Source organism: Emys orbicularis, chromosome 20 (assembly GCF_028017835.1).
Source record: "Emys orbicularis isolate rEmyOrb1 chromosome 20, rEmyOrb1.hap1, whole genome shotgun sequence".
Classification (NCBI taxonomy): domain Eukaryota; kingdom Metazoa; phylum Chordata; order Testudines; family Emydidae; genus Emys; species Emys orbicularis.
In genome coordinates, this window is record NC_088702.1 from 5,035,065 (window position 1) to 5,056,055 (window position 20,991).

A 20,991-nucleotide genomic window follows, 5' to 3' on the forward strand; every position below is an offset into this window, starting at 1 on the left:
TGTATATTAACACGGAAAGGGGAAGGAAAGGGGGGAAAAAAAGCCAGCTGGTGACCACCCTACAGATAATGGTAAAGCCAGAGAGCAGAAGAAATGCCAAACCTGGTCCGGAGATGGTAGAAGGGGGATCCCCCAGCCGTTGCTACCGCTTCATGGTATCTGCCTGGAGCTCAGAGCGCGCTGCATCGGAAGGGGCCCTCCTAACTATTCCACTGTTGTGTTTTTTCTCTCTTTTTTTAGCCACATTCCTTGGCAGAGCACATGGAAAGCAGCCAAGGGCTCCCTCCCATGACAGCTCCAGCCTATTGGTGGAGGGGGAAGAAAAGGCCTCTTTGAGAGGCTGGGATCAGGAGACAACGGAGTCGATAAAAAGGAGCTTTTGTACTGGAAATATCCCATTATTCCCCCCCCCCCTTACATTTTAGTCTTAAAACATCCACCGCATAGACTGCAAAGCCATCGGGCGCCCTCCCTTCTTGGGAGGCCTCCCCCAGCTAAGAGCGTTAGCCTCCAGAGTATAAACTCACAATCCCTAGTGTCTGCCCGGGGCATTCCATACCCTACTTCTGGGCTCCCCCCCATCCAGCGGACAGGGACCCCGCAGGGCACAGTTCACCAGCGGGGCATTATTGTAAAGACTTTCGCCCCCAGCTGTGCCCATGCAACTCAGAACCTCGCCGCATGATATTCTGGGGGGGAGACAAACCAGAAAAACAGAAGCCGTTTCTCGCTATCACAGAAACCAGAGTGTCCTTTGGCGACATCATCATGGTCAGATATTCCATAACACTTGCCCTAAAGGATTTCTGGAGTGCTTTGCAAACAGGGCTGTGACATTAATCATAATGCTCTCAATGCTTATCTTGGGCTCCCCCCCTGTTTATAAAGGGTTAATATACAATTAATAGACCTTACCCAAATGCTTCAGACAGGGGTACGGCCCAGATCCTCACCGTATTTAGGCTCCTAACTTCCACTGATTTCAGGGGAAGCCTAAATATCTTGGGTCACCATTAAACCAAGCTGGCATGGCTGAGATCAAGTTGAAGAAGGGTAGAGGTGGCATTTAAGTGGGGAGGATGCTGCAGTGATCTGTTAGGGCCCAGGTGTAGATCACGCCCTTCATCATTAGCTAGAAGAAAGTCACCTGCAGAGAGATTCAAGTTCAGAGGTGGCTGCAAATTGGGAGGAGCTGTATGCCCAAGCGAGGACAAAGAAATAATACAGAAAGACCTAAAATACAATTATTAGTGACTTTCACTTGGACTGACCAGGGCTTCTCTACAAAGTGAGTTATTGCACAGCCAGCCAGGGCGTGAATCTAGAGTGCACCAGCTCGCCACGCAGTAACGGCCGGTGCGGTCGCTGCTACTGTGCAGTGAATGTCCCTGAGCGCAGCGTGGCATATGCCTGCTTGAGAAATGCAACATGCTAAGCTGCACTCTAGGACTCCAGCAGCGTCCGCATGGGAAGTTACTGTGTGGCAAGCTGGGGCGCGCTACAGATTCACCTGCTGGCTTCCCGTGCATTATCCTGCCATGTAGATACATCTTTCGGCTCCACAGTCGCTGCTGTAAACAAGACACTTGTCACTTGTGAAAATTTCCCCCCAGTCCCTGATTCAGCAAAGCACTTGTTTAACATTAAGCGTACATGTAAGTTCCTCCCTATTCACCAATGCATTTAGGCGTATTTCTCATGCCCCACTAATTGGTCTGTTTGATCCATAACGGATAACACACCCTATGTTCCCTTTTGGATTAGAATGGCAGTACAGGAACCAGACAAGAACAGCTGGGAACAAGAAAAGTTGCACTGCTGTGTTTAGTTGCAAACCATGCTCGACAAGGAGCTGTCAAAAGAAAGGGACGGTTTTACAGGTCTGGGTTTAAAATATGGCACTTGTGTTTGCCGGAAGGTGCCCAGGACTCGAAGGCAGATAGTGTGAGAAACTGTAGAGGATGCTGAAGAGAATTGCAAGGATGATCCAATGTCTGGAAAACCTGCCTTACACTGAGAGACTTGGATAGACTGAGCTCCTTTATGTTCTCGAAGAGGAGGCGAAGAAGTGACTTGAACATGGTCTATAAGTACCTCCACATAAGGACAAGATACCAGATCAGAGAGGGCTCTTTAGCAAAAAGGTACCACAAGAGCCAATGGCCAGCAACTAAAGCTAGAAACAGTCAAAGGGTGCCAGTTGTTTAGCTGTGAGTGTAATTAACCATTAGAAGTTTCCCAAGAGATGTGCGTGGATTCTCCATCACTTGGAGGCTTTCTCTAGAGCGAGAGCCGCTCTAGCTCCCCCACAAGATATGGGCTGGAGGCAGGAATCATTAGATGCCATGCTCTGGGCGATGTTACGTAGGAGCTCAGACTAGATTGTTCACAATGGTCCTTTCTGGTCTTAAACATCCGTGAACTTCAACCACGACCTGCATTTTTGAGAGCACCGCAGAACTAGTGGCGGGTTAATTTCCTTCGGCTCAGAGCATCATGAGCCGCATCTTGCCACCCATTCAAGCAGAGGGCAGCCATGGGGTGGATTAGCATTCAGGCTCTTGCACATCAGGAATTGAAGCCAAAAGGAGGCTGGCTTTTAAAACCAAACCCTCTCCACCCTGATCCTTTGGGCTAGAATGAATCTCCATAAAGCCAATCATGGGAGGCCATACGAGGCATTTCAAACAGGCCTCATGTAACGTTAAGCATATGTTATCAAGAGGCTGCAGTTCCTTCTTTAATCCACCTAAGAGGTACAGCACGGGTCGAGCTAAGAATCATGTTAAATGTATCCATGAAGGATCCTCAAATCCAATTGATATTCAAGTAGAGCCAATTGTCCCATTGTGCTAGGGGCTGTACAGACATAGACCCTGCCTGGAAGAGCTTACAGTTTAAATAGCCCAGGCAATGAAGGCTGAGAGGGGAAACCGAAGCGCAGAGGGAAAGTGATTTGTCCAAGGACACCCAGCAGGTCAGTGGCAGAGCTGGGAACCCAGGTCTCCTGACTCACTGGCTGATGGGATGCTCTATCCACTGGACCATGCTGCTATCCTCTGTCAAACTCTCCTCGACACCAACACTCAATAAGAGTTTGGCATCCGGCGTGCCGAGACTGCTGTTTGTATAAATCATCCTCATCTCAGGGCCATGCGTACCCCCCCCCCCCCCCACGGTCGTCTCTTGCTATGCTAGCTCTTTGGGGCAGGGACTGGTTTTGTGATGGGCATACAACTCCTAGCACAGGGAGCCCTCCCTCTCCATTTGGGCTTCGAGGCATAACCGCTATACAAATAATAAATAGCCATGCAGGTTTCAGAAGAGTGCGTACGACGAGAGAGTGGCAGAACCAAGGACAGAAACCCAGGAGGCCCAGTGCCCCGTTAAACACGACGATCAGATCAAGAAACACTGCAAGTGAGCTAGCTAGGACTGTAAGGCTTTTCCGAGAGAGAGCAGTGAAATCCTAAATCCACTGATCTCAATGGGCCAGACTCAAGATGTCCCATAAAAATATGGCTTCCCCTCTCCCACCTTCCCATGAGCAGAGACACGAGGCACTCAGATACTATGGTCGTGAGTACCGGAGAAGAACCTATTCGGAACAGAATTCTCGCCGGAGTGATGTAATAAGCCCATGGCATTGGAAGGGACCCCTGAGCCAAATATCACCAGCCAAGTTACTCCAGGGAGACGGGCGGGAAGGCAGCCATCCAGGGCACAGCAAACAAACCCCCCTATTGTTGCTTTGCAGCAGGTTCTGGGTCAGTCGAACAGGGGCTCGCTAGCTGTAGGGAGCTAAAGCCTTGGTGCTGAGTGGAGGATGTTTCCCCAGAAGCTGCGTATTAATGGGGCAGTTGGTGTATCTGGAGCGCCAGCCTTTGACCCGGTTAATACCTGGCCTTGTCTCAGTGCGATCGGTCCAAACCAACACACAGACATTTTAAAACTCGGAGGATGCAGGAGCTGTCCCCGATTGCCCCCTTTTTGTGCGGCTCTTGGCACAGCCATTTAGAAACAGGGCACGTTTCGTTTCTCTTTGAAAAGCTGCATTGTCCTGGAAGGAAATGGACGGCCTGGTTCTCCTTTGCACCAAGGCCCCTTTACACCACTGGCAGCCTAAAGCAGCCTTAAAGGAAGTGTAATCGACATCTGTGCCCACTTCAGCGGCCCCTGCCAGAGCCTTGGAAAGGGGCCTCAGTGGGAACGAGAAGCAGGCCCTAAGGCAGCCATGGGAGATTGTTAAAAACCAAGGCCAAGATTTTCCAGTGTCTTGTGATTTCGACACACACCTTAAAGAAGTTGGGTTATCAGAAGCTGAACGCTCAGCTTCTTTCTGAAAACCAGGCCCCCTTCCAGATGGGTCAAGCTCTCTCTGTCAGCCCCATCCTGCTGCATGTCTGTCGAATAGCCTGGGGGAACTGGATTTTTATTACTCTTACAGCTGTAATAGTGCATAGACACCCCAACTGAGAGCAGGGCCCCAGTGTGTCAGCCGCTGCCCAGGCACGGTGAGAAAGAACCTCTGTCCTGCTCTAACTAGACTAAGCAAAGGCAGTATCATTAGCTCCATTTCACAGATGGGGAAACCGAGGCAGAGAGACATGGATGGGCTTATTGAAGGAAAGAGATCCCAGCCAGTCTGTGGCAGACTTGGGAACAGAGCCCACCATGCCAACTCCCAGCAACGTGCTTTAACCACAAATTCAAGTTTGGCTAAAGCTGACAACGGTCGCCCTCCTAAAAGATACAACCGCAGGTCAGCTCTGAATCCCGCGGTCTCAGGGCTTGGGACGAAGGCGGCGACCCATGGTGGAAAGGCTACATTCCAGATGCGCTATAACATACGTAGGCACAGCGCAAAGAAACTTGAGCAGAGATCCAGTTTCCCGGGGCAGAATTGATCCCCTCTGCCACCCAGCTATCAAGTCACAAGTCCAGAGCAGCCTTAAATAAAAAATGCCAGCGATGGAGTTCTAGCCCCCACCCTGGGAGCACTATGGCTCAGTGTCTTCTCAACCTTTTCAGGTTGGCTCTGAATCGAGTGGGAGCTGCTGGGGTGGCAGACTAGTGACAATTTGACCAAGTGGAAGCGACCCTCCCCCGCTTCCCAATTGCCTTTCATGACCCCCCCCCTAGGGTCATGCACTGATTGGAGAAATATGGTCTAACAGATCTCACTGTAGGGCAGTGAAAAGTTTGAGTGACTGAGTTGAGAGTCATTTTTTCCTTTTGCCACTCTGGAACTTTTTTGAAGTTGGGAGAACTTTTGCAAACGTTAGAGGAGGGGGGGAAAAAGTGACACACACAAACCTGGATATTATTCTTTTTAGTGTAGTTAGTGTAAAAAAAAAAGGGGGGGAGGAGGAGGGGTGGACAAAAAATTGAGAATTCTTCAGTTTTCAAAAAATTGAGATGAAAAAAATCAATTTGAAATGAAACATTCCCTTAGAAAAATTCAGTCAAAAATATTTAGCCACAAAAAAATATTAGTTTGACAAAACCCCATTCTTTGTCAACAATTTTCAACTAGCTTTCTTCCGAGCGCATTCAGGCGCTACTTACAATAAAGCTCAAGTCTAGTGTATGTCGGAGACCAAAGCTCCCATTTGGTACAGTTGAAGTGTTCCATTATTATAGGAGATTGGGGCTAGGCACTGTCCAAAGAGAGAGACAGTCCCTTGTTCCCCAAAGACCCGTCACAATCTAAACAACTGCATAAGCCCCAATCAATGGGGATTTCACAGTGGCCCAGAAGGAGGTATTCGGCCTTCCAGTTCTAGGTTGCTGGTTTGCACCAGTAATGACTCAAAAACTTGGCGCCATCCATCCTTTTGCTTCGGGAAGGCAGCACAAGCTTTTCACGCTGTTGCCTCTGTTCTGCGGCTCCAGGACTTGAGTCCCAGGGCTGCGTGTCTGGTAACTTTCACAAGCATTTAATTCACCAGCTAACGCAAAGACAGCAGACTCAGGAGAAAGAGGGTTGCTCAGTCTCACCGGAGAGAGCAAAATGGCTCATGACATGCCAGGAGCCAATCTAATGAAAGGCAATTTCCTGGCTAGGCAGAATTTGTGCTACCAACTCCCATCTGCGTCTCTGAAGTCGGCGTGAAAATGACATTTAAAAGTAGTTTGAGAAATGTCCAATTTAGCCTGGCACGCACAGCTGCGTGCCAGGGACAGACCCAATAGATCATAAACAGTAAGGGGGAGAAATAATGAACGGAGCAATCAGGAGGTACAAACATCTTGTACTTTATTAAGCCAGTCAATGTGTTCCAACCACGGTCAGACGCATGCCATGAAATCAGAGGTCAAAAGGCCCTATGCCCCACATCCTCTGAGTTTATATTATCAGACAACTGACAAGTGTGTGGCGCGGTTCCCCTAGGACACACATCGCCTGGACTGTAAATCCACAGTGTGTCCACTCCTCCCTGGTTAATCGCCATTGAACTGTGAATCCACAGGCTAGGGGTCATTTGTGCTATAAAATATCTGGAGGGTGAGCGTTAGCCTCCTTTGACTCCAACCCAGCAACCATCCTCTCAACATTTGTTCTAATGTTTGCAGAAGCAGAGGAAGGATTGGGTTATGGGAAAGCCATACCAATGGTCATTCCCCTTCTTATCCCGACAGACCTCTGATTTCATCATCAGCTGGTATCCCACTGTATTCCCCCGCCCCCTTTAAACAGCTCCCTTGCTAGATGACAAGAATGAAAAGCTGAGTCGTTTCAAACGGCATTCAAACAAATCGTGTGACCAGAGTGGGGGAACAGCTTAAAAGAAGAGTTGTTTGGCACAGCCTACCCATACAGTACAGTGTCCAACACACACCGAACAGCGTTTTTCACCCATAGCTACACATATAGACTGCTGCTGGCAAAACAAACATGCCACCCTCATGAGAAATCAAGGACGCTGTTAGCCCCCAGAAACCAACAGTCTCTGTGAATGAAGTTGTCACGCTGAAGCTTCTGGGAATCCAACTCGGTGGAGGGGAAAAAAGAAAAACAAAGCCCAGAAACACACAGAACGATTAAATTAAAAACAATGTTTTAACCCCATAAAGCACTTCCCCCCCCCCTTTTTACCAGCATAGCGGGTGTTATGACGCTTGAGCTAACATTTCTCCCCCCAGGGGCTAGTTTGGACGTGGTCTAAGAAGGTTTTTGGTAGCTACTGAGATAGCACCATTTGCGTTAGCAAAGGAAGACGAGCTGGCTTCGCAAGGCTTGAATGTTGCACTAGGATAGCATGGAAGGTCAGTTTGCAGCTACATCTCAAGGTGGCGCTATTGCATGCTGTGGTAGACTCCTGTAAGACCCAAACCACATCATTAAGAAGCTACGGTCACCAGTGCCGTGGGCCATGATACATCAACTCTCAGTCCCCCACTGGCCATTTAGTGATCTAGCCTCGGAGAAATACTTGGCATTAGCAACATCCGTTGATGATTAAAAGTGGCCATCTCTGTTTGAGGTCTAGACTGGGATTTGAGATTCCTGGACCAAGTCCCCGGCTGGGCTACGTCAGCACAGTTCCAATTCTGCATTTAATCATGGCTCCGTATTTTTGACAGACCTGTGCCAACTTATTAGTTAGGAATTTTGGCCCATCGTGAGTTGCAGGATCGGGCCTTAAAAGCATCCTCCCCTGCACCTCTCCTGAAAAGAATCAAGCAGGGCCTCCAATTAAAGCCCAATGTTAGAAAATGTTTTATAAGAGGAAACTATGTGCCATCTTCCCTGTTGCCTTGATCTATGGCTGTGCTATTCCACACAGACTCAGACACTATTTTGCGTCCCTTTTCCAGTTTAGATTAAATCCGGCAAGGGCACAGAAAAGGCGTTGCTTGCATTTAATCACGGTTGCATGGCCACACGTTTTTGGAGGGTGAAAGCATGCATGGGGATCTTCAAGATGCATCTTTGAAAACTGACCACGCCTGCCTGAAGCTTCCTATCTCAGCAGAAAGAAGGTTGAAGATGTGTATGGAGACAGCAAAAGGGTGACATGTTGGTCTCCTCTGTTAAGGGGCTATCAACCCTCCTCCTGACGGAGGACAGCCAAGGGCCTTTCCCATCCTCCTTAATGACCACAACACTCGTGATATGACCAAAAGTACCCTTTAGAAAGGCAGTGCATCAAGACAGGGATGTTTATAAAATACAGACGCACTCTCCCCCCTTAACAAAAAGAAAAAAATAAAATCATGCCTTGATTTCTCTTTCTGGACACACGAAGAGGGATCGCTTTTTAGCTCAGCAACGTTTATTGCTACAAAATAAATTTGAGGTTAAAAAAAACACCAAAGAAAAAAAGAAAAAAAAAAGAAATTTAAAAATGTCTTGCATGTCCCACTGCAACTGTCAAAACAGCCCCCACCAACTGCCTGCTCGAACAGTCGCTCCAATTCAAAAGACGAGCAGCTGTGGCATCTTCTGTGCCAAGGCGTCACCTCTTCCCTAGCATCATCCTCACTTAATGGTCACATTTGTGCAGTGCTGGGTAACTGCGCCGCACCCTCACTCTATCCATGATCTCTGCGTCACAAAGCTTGGCTCTAGGATTCCAGTCCCAATTTTGGGTTGCACTGTTGCCTTGGAAATCATAACTAACTGCAATGCCAGTGTGATCTGTTTGGGAGGGACTGGTTTTCAGTTTCTGCTTCACTTGCACTGCTCTTCCCCCCTCAGTCTCATCCGTGGCCATTGGAATACGCTACATCTGAACAGCTCCCATCCTAGGCTTTGGACATTAATTGCAGTAGAACGATTCCCATTTCTTTACAAAACCAGAACAGCATGTCTCAGACTACACCCCCGAAAGGGAGAAAAGAAAAAAATATTTCCTAGAACTAGAGATGTAATCAGCTGTGACAAAGCTTCATTTAGTGCAGATCTTGCTTCCGCTACAACTCACTCATTGCTGTGGGTTCCAGTTTGCGTCCTACCAAGAGGAGCCGGACAGAACACCCAAGTCCGAGAGAAGTCTGATCCACCAGACAGAATTCAAGATAACCTAGACTTGTGGGTCAGCGGGGAGCGTAATTCAGTGCACTGGTCAGCGTCATGTCAAAAAAAGGGATAGAACTGCAGAGGGTGAATCGGTTCACCTTCAATGCTACACTGCTCTGGCTTGTACAACTCAGGTAGGAGGGTTCTGATGGAGACATCATACACAGGGTAGGTCTTTTTTACTTTTTGCATCTCCATTAAATAAAAGCACGAGCTAAACAGAAACAGACCTAATAAAAGAAAAGAGCGGAGTACGTGTGGGAAAGGACAAATGCCATGCACTAAACTCCACCTGGGGATATGCCACCGCTGACATCTGTTTGTAAACACAGGAAGCCAGCAGAATCAGGTGAAAGCCCCCATTCAGCATTTTTGCTTAAGCTGTCTTCTTGGCATGGCCTAGTGAAGCAGCACAAGTTTCAGGTGAAGCCATGAAGAGAAAATCAATTAGTAACACTGACCCCCTATGCCCTCCTCTGCTTTCCAAAGGAATAAAATCACCTTTAAAGCACACTGGCTTTCCAAGGCCTTTCATCTGAGCAACGAGGCTGCTGGCTGCAAAATGATCTAAGCTGCGAGGTGGATGAATCCTGTGGGATTCATACTGGTCTGAACCCCAAATGGGACATTTTGCAATTCTGGTACGATTTGTTATGCTGGGAAATCCGCAGGTATTGCAAATGGTTATTTTTTTTTTAATGGTCCATTCCTAGTACACCATTAATAACCAGTTATAGCAGCTTCCTGTCAGGCCAAATTAAAACAGCCTGACAGAGACCAGTGGGTTAAACTCATTACTTGCATAGTTGCTGCTGGTTCAAGCGGATGGGGACATCTGGTCTTAAAGTACAATGACACAGATCAACAGAGATGGAACTTGTACCCGGTGCTTAGTGAGCTTTATAGCAATGTGCTTTTCATTGACAGGTATCAGTGTTCCCAGAAGTCAGATGGAGGACGCGTAGAGATGGTGCAGGAGAGAGGTTTGTAAATTTGCCTCGCAGGAAACAAAAGGAGCTAAGTCCAGCATCTGCACAGCTATTGTCTTCCCTTCCTTTATGGATGCCGCTGTACTGACTGAAAGGCATAGAACAGTCCAGGGGCCAGTCCCGGATGACACTGACTTGCAGTGGCCACTGCATTTCCCCCTCCTGCTCCTAGGGACTACATAAGCTCTGCAAACCTCTCTTGTTTTAAACAGAAGAAGCGGAGTCCGAGAGCAACTGAAGAGACAGTTGATAAGCTTATGAAAATCCTCTGCGCCCCCTCCTCTCCCAAACCCCCCCTGCAAAATAAGGAAGAGGAATTAGGGACCCTTTGGAGATGTTTTCAGGTCCGATTTGTCTCTTGAGTCTCCGCGGGCTCAAGCCAAATCAACAACCCTTGCCACTGTCTAAGCATCCAATGCAGCTCCATTCTGATGACCAGCAACTAGCTTGAATTGCATTCACCTTTACCCTCCCCTGCACAAAGACCTAACACTGGAAGAGGGGGTCGTTTAGGAGGAGGAAAGAATCCTTTCCTCCTGTTCTCTCAAACAGCCCAAGCTAGACCTATCATGGCTCACAAAACACGCAACAAGTACAAAAGCAAGGAATGCACACCAAACTCCTAGCGGGATAGGGAAGGTTTCCGGCTGGTGCTTCTCTCTACAGGCAATAATCACTTTGCACTCCCCCCAGTATGGAAAGGGGAGGAGAGGAATAAATAAATTTGTTCCTAAATTTTTTTTTTTTTTTTGCTTTTCTGTTTAAAAATAGCATCATCATTTCCTTTTTCTCTTTAATTCTTTAACATTTGAAGAGGATCCAGAACCCCAAAGGAACTCCACTTTTTTTTTTTTTAATATATATATGCTAAGAATTAAAAGAAAGAAGATGGAAAAAATTAATTAAAAAGGTGTTCATGTTCCTATCACCAGATTCCCAACAAAGAGCACTCTTTGGATCTTTGTCCCCAGCCCCGGAGGCTAGCCCCTTTTGTTGTTCCATTTCCACTGCTGTGGTTTTGGCTTGTTTAAATAAAGTACGTACGAGGAGCTGCCTGACGATTGGGGACGACCGAGCAGGCTTTGGGGGGATGAACGACTGCCCGTCTCTCGCCCATCCCTGCCGACCGGGAGAAGGGGAGATCTCTTCTCGGCCTTGCTGAGGTGTCTCTCTTCTCAGAGCAGTTGGCGCTGTTGGAGATGTACAGTCGTCTGTTCAGGGTGTGGGTTGTGGGTGTTTTGTGTGCGTGCCGGAACTGGATTTGTTTTTGTCATGGTTGTTGCTGCTGCTGCTGCTTCTTCGTGTCAAGTCTCGCCTGTGTTTTGTTTCCTTCGTTCAGACACTGCGCGTTCTGAGAGGGGGAGAGAAAGGTACACCAACCCGATGCCCTTCTGACCATCAGCCCATCTCCTTCCACTGCTTGTAGAACTCCAGAACATTTTTTATTTCTACACTGGCACTGGCCGCTGCCTGGATAGCAGACTGGAGACAAAAACAAGACAATCACACTAGGTTATTTTTCCTGCATTGCCAAGACTGCAGACTGGATGATACGATTTATCTAGGCACTTACATGACCACCCATCACCATGGTATGGTATTAGCCTCAACACCCTTGTGAGACAGAGAAGTGTTATCCTTGGGGGAACTGAGTCCCAGAGTGATTAAATGACTCACTCTAAGGGCTTGTTTACACTACCTGCCGGATCGGCAGGCAGCGATTGATCCAGCGGGGGTCGATTTATCGCATCTAGTATAGATGCGATAAATCGACCATTGAGCGCTCTCCTGTCGACTCCGGTACTCCACCAGAACAAGGAGCGCAAGCAGAGTTGACGGGAGAGCGTCAGCTGTCGACTTACCACAGTGAAGACACCGCGGTAAATGGATCTAAGTACGTCGACTTCAGTTACGCTATTCACGTAGCTGAAGTTGCGCATCTTAGACCGACCCCTCACGGTAGTGTAGACAAGCCCTAAGTTCCACATGGAACATGTGGCAAAGCCAGGAAATGAACCCAGGTCTCCTGAGCCCCAGTTCAGTGCCTTCACCACAAGATCAACCTCCCCCCTCAGTTTAACAGCTCTTTTCCTTCCCTACCTCCGAGGGCAGGAGAATTTTTATTTAATTAGGTAGTTCAGGGTTAGATTTTTATTTTTCCTTGACTCCGTGTATGTGGGGCAGGGGAAGACATCAGTAAAATATCATGGAATGTTGGGAGGGAAAAAGCCCACTGGTCTCCCAACGTTATCTATCGCCCAACCAGCGCAGCAGAGGCTCCAGAACTCTGTCCACCAAATTTCAATCTCTTAGGGAAAGGGGCTTTTTGACTGAGCTCAAAGTTGGGAAACATTTCCTGACAGACGTCTCAAATTCTCTGTCATTTTTTCCCTCTCATTACATGAAATTCTGCCCCTTTGGCCCACACTGAACAATTCCTGTACACAACACGGAACTATGTTTTTAGAAGTTTTGCTGTTTTCCATCCTCAAGAGCACAAGATCAGTGCCAAGAGAAGAGCCTGGAAAAGGGGCACACTTTATTCCTTCTACTGGAAGCCACAGCTCTTCCAAAGGGGGCAAAGCTAAACAGAGGCTGAGATTTTCAAAGCAGACAAGGGGATTTAGACGTACAATTGCCATTGAAATTGATGGGAGTTGAGCATCTAGGCAGCTTTGAAAATCTCAGCAAAAGTGCCTGTGTAGAACCAAAACGTCTGATTTGTATTCACCCTAGGGCCCCTTTACGCCGCTCTGACATCATAAAGGGGCCTTAAAATGGTGTAACAGTTATGCCCATTCCAAAGACCCCTTTACATTACCAGCGTAGCGTAAAGGTGCCCTAGTGCAAACGAAAACAAGGGCCACAATTTATAACTCAGGCTTGTGAAATAAAGTCCACTTACTAGCCCAGGCAGGAAATACACTTGCAGGAAGGATGCTGATGATGAAAGGGTGATTTTTCCTCACCTGGGGTCACGAAGGATTTTGTCAGCTGTTGTAACCCAGTTACCTTATTCCGAGACACTGACCTGCATGGGTGCAGAGAATTTGCTTGGATCATCCGGCTGAAAGCCAGTTATGATGGTAACCATCCCCGTGGTGTCATCCTCTCCGTTCCCTTGGGACACGGTTAGCTGTTTGCAGCTGTCCAATATTTTATAGAGGTTCCTGTAAGAAAAATCAAATCACTATTTGTGTCTGTGCAAACAGATACTGATTTCACTTATCCACAAAAGTATAAGTACATACAGCTTCATCCTAACAGTGTACAGTCTCTCAACCCCATTATTTGTACTGAAGTAGCACTGAGAGGACCCAACGGAGATCATGGTCCCATAGTGAGAGAAAGTCGCAGCCCCATCTGGTTTATAATCTAAATAGACGAGACAGACAAAGGACAGGAGGGAAACTGAGGAAGAGACAAGGGAAGTGATTTGCCCATTGTGACCCCGCAGTCTAGTGGCACAGATGAGGCTAGAACCCGGAGTCCTGAGTCCCACTGGGACTAGTTGCATGAGTATGGGTTGCCAGATTTGAGCCTCCTCCTCCAGTGGATAAGACACTGGACCTCACAGCCCCTTTGTTTTGCAGGGTTTTATAACAATCTAAAGAATAGGATCAAATCTAGCAACCCAAATTTATGTAACTAGTCCCAGAGGTGGCACCTCATCCCAAAATCCACCTGGCATGCATGTAATGAAAAAGTAAGACAACTCCAAAGGTTGTGCTAAACTGCAACCTTACCAGGCATCTAAATCCTGTCTCTTCAGTTTATGCCTCTCAAAGTTTTTCCCAACATCTTTCTGGCAACGAATGTACCTGAGAAAAGAGCAGATTTACTGAGTCCACATGGAGGTTACTAAAAGGGAAAATGTCAATATTTTAAAGCAAAGGCAGTTGAATGATTCTAAGCATGCTGGTTTCCTCGGTACTGCTGGATGTTTACCAAAAGCAGGTGCTGCCCAGTCACCCCGATTGCTTAGGTCCCATCTGAAGTTCCTCATAGCTTTCTCTAGTCTCAACTAACCTAAATAATTTGATGTTCCTTCAAATGTAGATACCTCAATGTTTGCCCATCACCAGATCACTGGCATGTAAAGCGCCATCAGCCCTAACACAGATTTCTGGGTCGTGACACCATTAACCTTCTGACATGTTACAAGTTGACCATTTATTCCTAATCTTTGTTTTCTGTTTCTCAGCCAATTTGTAATCCATAACAGTACTTTGCCTCTCACCTCCTGACTCCTTAGTAGCCTCTTGTGAGAAACTTTGTCAAAGACTTTCTAAAGATCAAATAGATTATAACACGCAGTTTTCCTTTATCCACTATGTTGACTCAATGCATACTAGTAGACTGGAGAGGAACAATTTCCAGCATCACCTCATGCCTTTTTTAAAGATAAGACCAGACCGTGGCAAATATCAGACCGCTGGTATAAAACCTGATTTTAAGGAAAGTTTGCATATTCTGTTAGCCACTCAGCCACTTCATTCTCAAGGGAATTGGATTACATTCTATGTGCTTGAAATTCTGTTGAAAAAACCATCCTCCAATTCCGGTCCTAAAATGCTGTGCACCGATAAGCAGCTGCAACATCCCACACCAGAAGTGGCTGCATTTTATCAGTAAGTAAAGTGGTCCCTACAGGTATACAGAGATTGTCAAACAGGAGAGTGTTGAACCGCATTAAACCACTGTGTTGCCAGTGCCTTCTTCGTATGGTCCTGGTGTATGTTTAACTGTACCCATTCCCCATTCTGTTTTTATTCTGTGTTCAATCTGTACAAACACCATTTATTTGAAGGACTTTTTCTTCGTAAGAAACAGATACATTTATTTTAAAACCAAGGGGAAAGGGTATTTACCTGTTTCCCTTTTTAAATTCTGCCTCTAAATACCGGATGCTGTCACGAGCGCCTGCGTTCTCCTTTTTCAGGAAGTCTAAACCATCAATCACTAATAAAAAACAGAAGTGAGGAAGTTGGTTTGTTGGTGCCTTTGCGGGTGAATCCTACACGTGGCGTGAACTCTAGGAGCTGTGGAATTGCCTCTGGCAGATGGCAATAACTTTATGCTGCTGCTAAACACAAACTAATCAGCTGCTGACCTGGACCTTTCTCCAATGATTAACTGATGAACTATGTTAGACTCCAGACTGAACTACAAAAAAAAATGGCCAAACAAGGACCTATGCAATGATTTCCAGCTGCTACTCCTGAGGCAAGGAGCCTTTCTAGTAAAACATAAATCTAATTAGCGCTGGGAGTAAGCACTCAGAGCCAGTCCTCTAGTCACAAAACAGGGCAGGTCAGGCTCCCCTACAATGTCCCAACATTGCTCTAACTCTGACCTGAAGAGGTCACCTTCTAGGGGTAAACAAGAAGATCAGTTTCCATGAAACATTCAGTCCTTGATCTCTGCTGAGAATGCAAACAAGGGTGCCAGTGAATGCCAGCTGTGGCCAGTGGTTTGAGATGTGGACATTGATTTATAAAGTGTCGTGAATATACATGGGGAACTATGCAAAACAGAGAGAGAATCCCTGCCCCAAAGAGCTTGCAATCTATAGGAAAACCAACATGGGATAGAAGTTCTGGTGCAGGGGAGGAAACCAATACAAGGAGGATTTATGGAAGAAATAGGATTTAAGGAGTGGGGTCTGAAGAAGGAGAGGGGTGTATGGCGGACAAGAACAGGTTGTTTTAAGTGCACAGGGTATTACAAAGTGATGCACAAAGTTGGGGGGGGGGGGAGGGGATATGTAGCATTTATAGCTCTTTTCATCCTCAAAGCCCTTCACAAACATTAAGGGAATAGGAACTTGCCCACCACCTCATTTCACACAAGTCACTAAAACAGCCACCACAAATCAGGCAAGGCACATAGCAACGTGGGCTGAACCTGAGGGAACTTGGTGGTTGTAAGGCTGAATAGATTCCCCCAGCACATCAGCTAAGCCAACCATTCTCCAAAGCTCTGCAACACAGGGGCTGCCTTTGCCTTCAGAGAGTCACTAACCTCCTTGCACATTTATACAAGAACACTGGACACATTTTGCAGGGGAAATCCAGACACTAGGGTTCCCTCTAACCTCCTGGAGGTTGCCGAGCTACTCACAAACCCTGGGCCCAATTTCCAACCGAGCTCAGCACCTGACACCACCTCCTGTTCTCAGCTGTGGGACAGGGAGGCTTCTCCGTTGTTCTCAAAGAACGTGGCACTCTTGAAAGCCCTTGGGCTTGAACCCCTTGAAAACCACACAAGCAAACAGGAGCCTCACTGTACCTGTTCGAGGGATGATGATGATGAACCTGCCGCTGGTAGCTAACTGCCGGATGATGCTGAGGTGCTGGCAGAGAGCTTGGGTGTCTGGGACAAGATAAGGAGACATGGCAGACTGAGCTTTGGGCTGTTGGAGACTCCCCTCCAGCTGAGAAACCTCCAGCTGAAACAGGATAGCAGCAATACCAGATTAGAAATTCATGCAGAAACAGAAAGACTGAAAGGGTGAGGGTCCTCCTGGCATGTGCAGCCCAGCCCCTCCACTTCCCCAATCGCATGGCATGAGCCCGCCTGATCCTGACAGACGTGTTCCCTGGGCCAGCGGATGGCCAGCGGAAAGCTCTCCCATGGCTGGGGATAAATTCCCTCTCAGCCTCAAATCAGGCTGTAAGACCTTCTGCATCTGAGCAAGAATCACCTTGGTTAAGTGTTCCTGCCTGTACTGAGACATCTTTGGTGCCTGAGAAGACTGTAACTTTACTTGTAACTCCATTCATGTGGAGTCTACACAAACTCCATACACCTATGAATATTTCCATGAGCCAGACCTTTTATTCCTTTCTTGACAAAAACAAGCTGTTCAAAGAGTCTCCCCTCTCTTTACAGAGAGGATATACAACATCTGGTATACCTTTATGGAGTCCCCCAAATCTGTACTCACAGGGGCACATAATGGTAATGATAATACTGTGTCTTTATAGAGTGCCTTACATCTAAATATCCCAAATGTCTTAACAAGGGCCCTATTTCCAGAGGGGTAAACTGTGACAGAATCGGAGATCTTAGCTAAGGTCACAGAGCAATTCAGGAGCAGGGCTGGAAATAGGACCCAGGTGTCCTGACTGTTAGTACCCCCGCTCCAAGCACAATGCCTCAATCAGACAGTATTGTTTTAAGAGGCAGATCTCTACGGTTTTTATTACACTAGGTCAAAATAGAGGGGCTGACCCGTTTGGGTTGTTTGGTTTGTTTTTGAATGAGATGTGAATAACTATGGCCCAGAAAATGCTTTTTCCAGGAGTGTACCGAATAGAAGATTTGCAGGGCCAGGTTCACTCATGCTCCTGGAAATGTAACTCTAAGTTAACAGACGCTGGTGGTTTAGTTGAGGGCTGGGATCTCATACCTGCAGTCGGAGCTGAGCCATGTCTCTCATTAACCTGTTCCGACGAGCTTCCTCCGCAGCCTAGTCGTAAAAATAGAGTTAAAAATAAAATGAGCAGGAAAAGTGTGGGCTAGTGATTAGCATGTACTTCCAGAAAGGTACTGAGAAAAGGGGAACAAAACTCAAGGGACTGGTAAAGGGAGAGAAACTCTTCGCCTCCAGGTCACCAGCTTGAATCCAACCCAAGTCAACCAGGACAGTTGTTACCATCTGATGGTGGCTTGTATGAAATGAGCGAGTACAAAAGTCACCGTTGTGATTGGCACACCTTGTCGGCTGTCTCAGCAGATGGGAGAGGAACAATGGATTCCCATCACTCTCTAGGGAGGGCAGAGGCAAATTTTGGTGGGGCAGTATGGAAAAATAGCTTGGGTCTGCCAATTTTTGGACTGGGTCTGCTCTGTACAGCAAACTTTGGTCCTCCAGGGCTGCAAATCTGGGATGGAGTTTTTCCCATGCACAAAGACTAACTAATAATGATTTGCAGGAGGTGGGGCGGCTCTCTAGAGCCAATTCCCTGCATTAAACTGGGTGACAATGCTTGTGGCACATTCATTAGCATGCCAGATTATCTGTGACTTTTCATTCAGAACTCGGTGGGGCAGATTATCCTCTTACGAAACAGCAAGACTCAACAGGAACAGACTTTTATCCCTAGATGCACTTTGCTCCTGGCAAGCAGCTTTCCCAAGAGGAATGTAGCCAACCTCTCCTCTCACTAGGCACCGAAAGTGTGTCAATTATGAGCCATTACCAAGCTTGTTAAGGAACACAATGCCAGGCAGAGGAGCCAATGGCAACATTAGCCTGGGATGCCAGCATGTCACAGATCAGAGCTTTAGCCCTCTGAGGGCGGCCGCGGCAGCGCTGTGACGTGGGCAGTGTAGTCACATTTTATCGCTGGGGGAGAGCTCTCCCGGCAATAAAAAATAACCACCCCAAACGAGCGGTGGTAGCTTGATCGCCGGGAGCTGTGAGCGCTGTCTATACCGGTGCTTTTCAGCGCTAAAACTTTTGTCGCACAGGGGGGTGTTTTTTCACACCCCTGAATGACTAACGTTTCAGTGCTGACAGTGGCAGCGTAGAGACAGCCTAAGACTCTTCCAACTCACCATGCGGAACTGGGCCTGGGCCTGATGCAACAAGTTGTCCTGCTCAGACTGAGCGATGCTAATGAAGATCCCGACCTCCGAATTAAACTGCAGGATACTGCCTTGCAAGTGGGTGATGAAGTGGCCAAAGCTGCGGATGCAGCAAATACGAATCACGGACTGCAAGGAACGAGACGGTTTGACATGAGATGTACCACACCCCCCTGGCGGCAGCCTGCGCTAGCTGAGAAGCTGGAATCTAAACTTTTAGAAAAAGGTGGAAATGACTAAAAATATATATACAAAGTGAAAAATTCTGTGAATATTTCTGAAGATGCAGGACATGATAATTCTTTGGAGAAAATAAATGGGGTCAGGGGTTCAGGAAAGTCAGCCAAGAGCGCTTTGAAATGTTTGCAGTCAGGGTTTTCGAACAGAGAACAACAACATCTGTCTGTTCAGAGCAACCTGTGCTGGTCAGTTCTCTGTTGCTGGCTCCAGTGTTGGAACCTGAGGAGTCGTCTCTCTGAAGAGGGGTGACATAACTAACAGGACAGCTAAGCGGGCTTTGGTAAAAGGAGGGACTGTACTCAGCTTTGGATTGTTGTATCTTGTCTCAGAGTTTCCCCACAGAACACCAAAAGCATAAGGAGACATCCAGGAATTCATCCCCAGGCTTCCTCAGCTGGAATCTTACATTTTTAAAAACGTAGCTCCCAGATCAAAGGCCATAACATTCCTTTAAAAATCAGTTAGCAAAGGTGGACAAATGTTAATGTGCTCTAAGTCGTCAGGTAGTTCAGAGATCGCCGTAGCAAAATTAGATGGACCACTACTCTCCTGTCTCTCCCCCCTAAATGTCTCATCGTCCCCTATGCAGTAATGATGGTCTTAGCCCTTTTTACTCTGCGGCTGGACTGACAATTAAAGCCATTCTGGGCATGAGTATGGCACAATGCCAATTCTTCTGCCCCTGCCAGTTGTCGTCACTGACACAGGGCTATAGGAGACAGCCTGCAGACTGTTCAAGATTCATTCTAGATGGGGCACAGATATCAACTGATTTATCCAGACAAGGAGGGCGAGGGGTTAAGCATAGCAAAGAAACCAATAGGAAGCAGTTCTCTGTTGCTTTGAGGGGGAAGGGAAGTTTCTGGACACTGCCTGGGCGATGGAGCTAGAAGCAATGTGAATCACCCTGAGGTTCACAAAGTTATTTCAGTTTGGGACACACTCTCTCCCACTAGAAAACTAGACTCTCATCCTGTGTTGCCAGGACATGGAAAAGTTTCTATCTAGACAAATTTAGCTGGTACCAAGAATCCAGGGCTCGCCTATCCTCACCTCCTCCACCGCTGAGAGTATGGGTCTGTCCTGCTCAAAGTTAAACCTCTTGTGTGCATTTTTCAGAGGGGGCAGGTTACGGAGCGCCACGTCTTCTGGAAGCAGCAAACTGGTGCTCAAGTCTGGAAGCTCACAGCCAATCAGTAAGTCCTTGACCTCGTTACTAAGAGCCAGCCCTAGATTGTTGGGGGGAAATACAGTAAGATGTGACTGATCATCGGTGATGCCTGGACAGCAGAGGTCAGAAGTCTTATGCTGTGCTTTATGTTCTTCAGAGCTCAAGCATTTTGGTCATATGGGAATGTCTACAGAATGCTACCAGTTTCCATTAAGGTTTGAGCCAGTCAACCAAGTACACTGCGTTAGTACAGTTTGACTCCATCCACACTAGCTAACCAAACCATGTGAGGTAACTAGTTTGAATCATGATTCAACACAACATAGGCTAATGTAGACAAGGCCTTACTCATATTCCATCATCCTTGTAAACCAAGTCACATTAGTTACTCTCACCTTGCAGGATAATGAGCTATAAGCACCACTGATAACTAGGCTTGAAAAATAAAGAGTTGAATCTGTGCAGGGAGTATTATTGTTTGTTTGGAGGGCAAGGGGAGGACAATGATAAGGGATGGGCTCCAATGGTACCTGGTTCCTGCAGTTCTCCAGCAGAAGGCAGAAGGTTCAGAAGCACGGATAATCTGTTCCATAGACTCTGGGAGCTCTGAAAAGAAAAAAAGAAGGCTGCAAAATATATCAAGTCATGCAAATCTTCAAGTCAAGATAGATGCAAATAATTATGAGGATACTTTGCACTTTGATAGCACCTTCCAGAGACTTCAAAGTACTTTGCAAATAATTAAGCCTCAACATCCTGTGATGTAGAGATTAGTTTAATTTGACAGACGGGGAAACCAAGGTAGAGAGGCAAGGATGACTTGTTCAAAGACACAACAAGACACTAGCAGAGTCAAGAATAGAATCTCTGGGCTACGGATGCCCAGTCTCCTGACCTAGCCAGCAGGCCACCTAACCAGCAGTTGCCGCTACATCCACCCTCTCATTTTTTTGGCAAGTTGTTGAAACAGA

The 20,991-nt window shown here is 47.1% G+C and overlaps 1 protein-coding gene across 1 annotated transcript in view; it reads right to left on the reverse strand.

Moving 5' to 3' along the window:
* Positions 1 to 8,968: 8,968 nt before the first annotated feature.
* Positions 8,969 to 20,991, reverse strand: part of SMG5 (SMG5 nonsense mediated mRNA decay factor) — a 47,942-nt gene continuing 35,919 nt past the window's right edge. The window contains exons 15-23 of the mRNA XM_065420635.1: positions 20,551 to 20,626; positions 19,903 to 20,078; positions 18,580 to 18,738; positions 17,429 to 17,488; positions 16,306 to 16,465; positions 14,886 to 14,976; positions 13,761 to 13,835; positions 13,046 to 13,184; positions 8,969 to 11,496 (exon numbers count right to left, since the gene is read on the reverse strand). Of these exons, the coding sequence (XP_065276707.1) occupies positions 11,413 to 11,496; positions 13,046 to 13,184; positions 13,761 to 13,835; positions 14,886 to 14,976; positions 16,306 to 16,465; positions 17,429 to 17,488; positions 18,580 to 18,738; positions 19,903 to 20,078; positions 20,551 to 20,626 (1,020 nt within the window). The 3' untranslated portion in view covers positions 8,969 to 11,412. The remainder of the gene's footprint in view (positions 11,497 to 13,045; positions 13,185 to 13,760; positions 13,836 to 14,885; positions 14,977 to 16,305; positions 16,466 to 17,428; positions 17,489 to 18,579; positions 18,739 to 19,902; positions 20,079 to 20,550; positions 20,627 to 20,991) is intronic.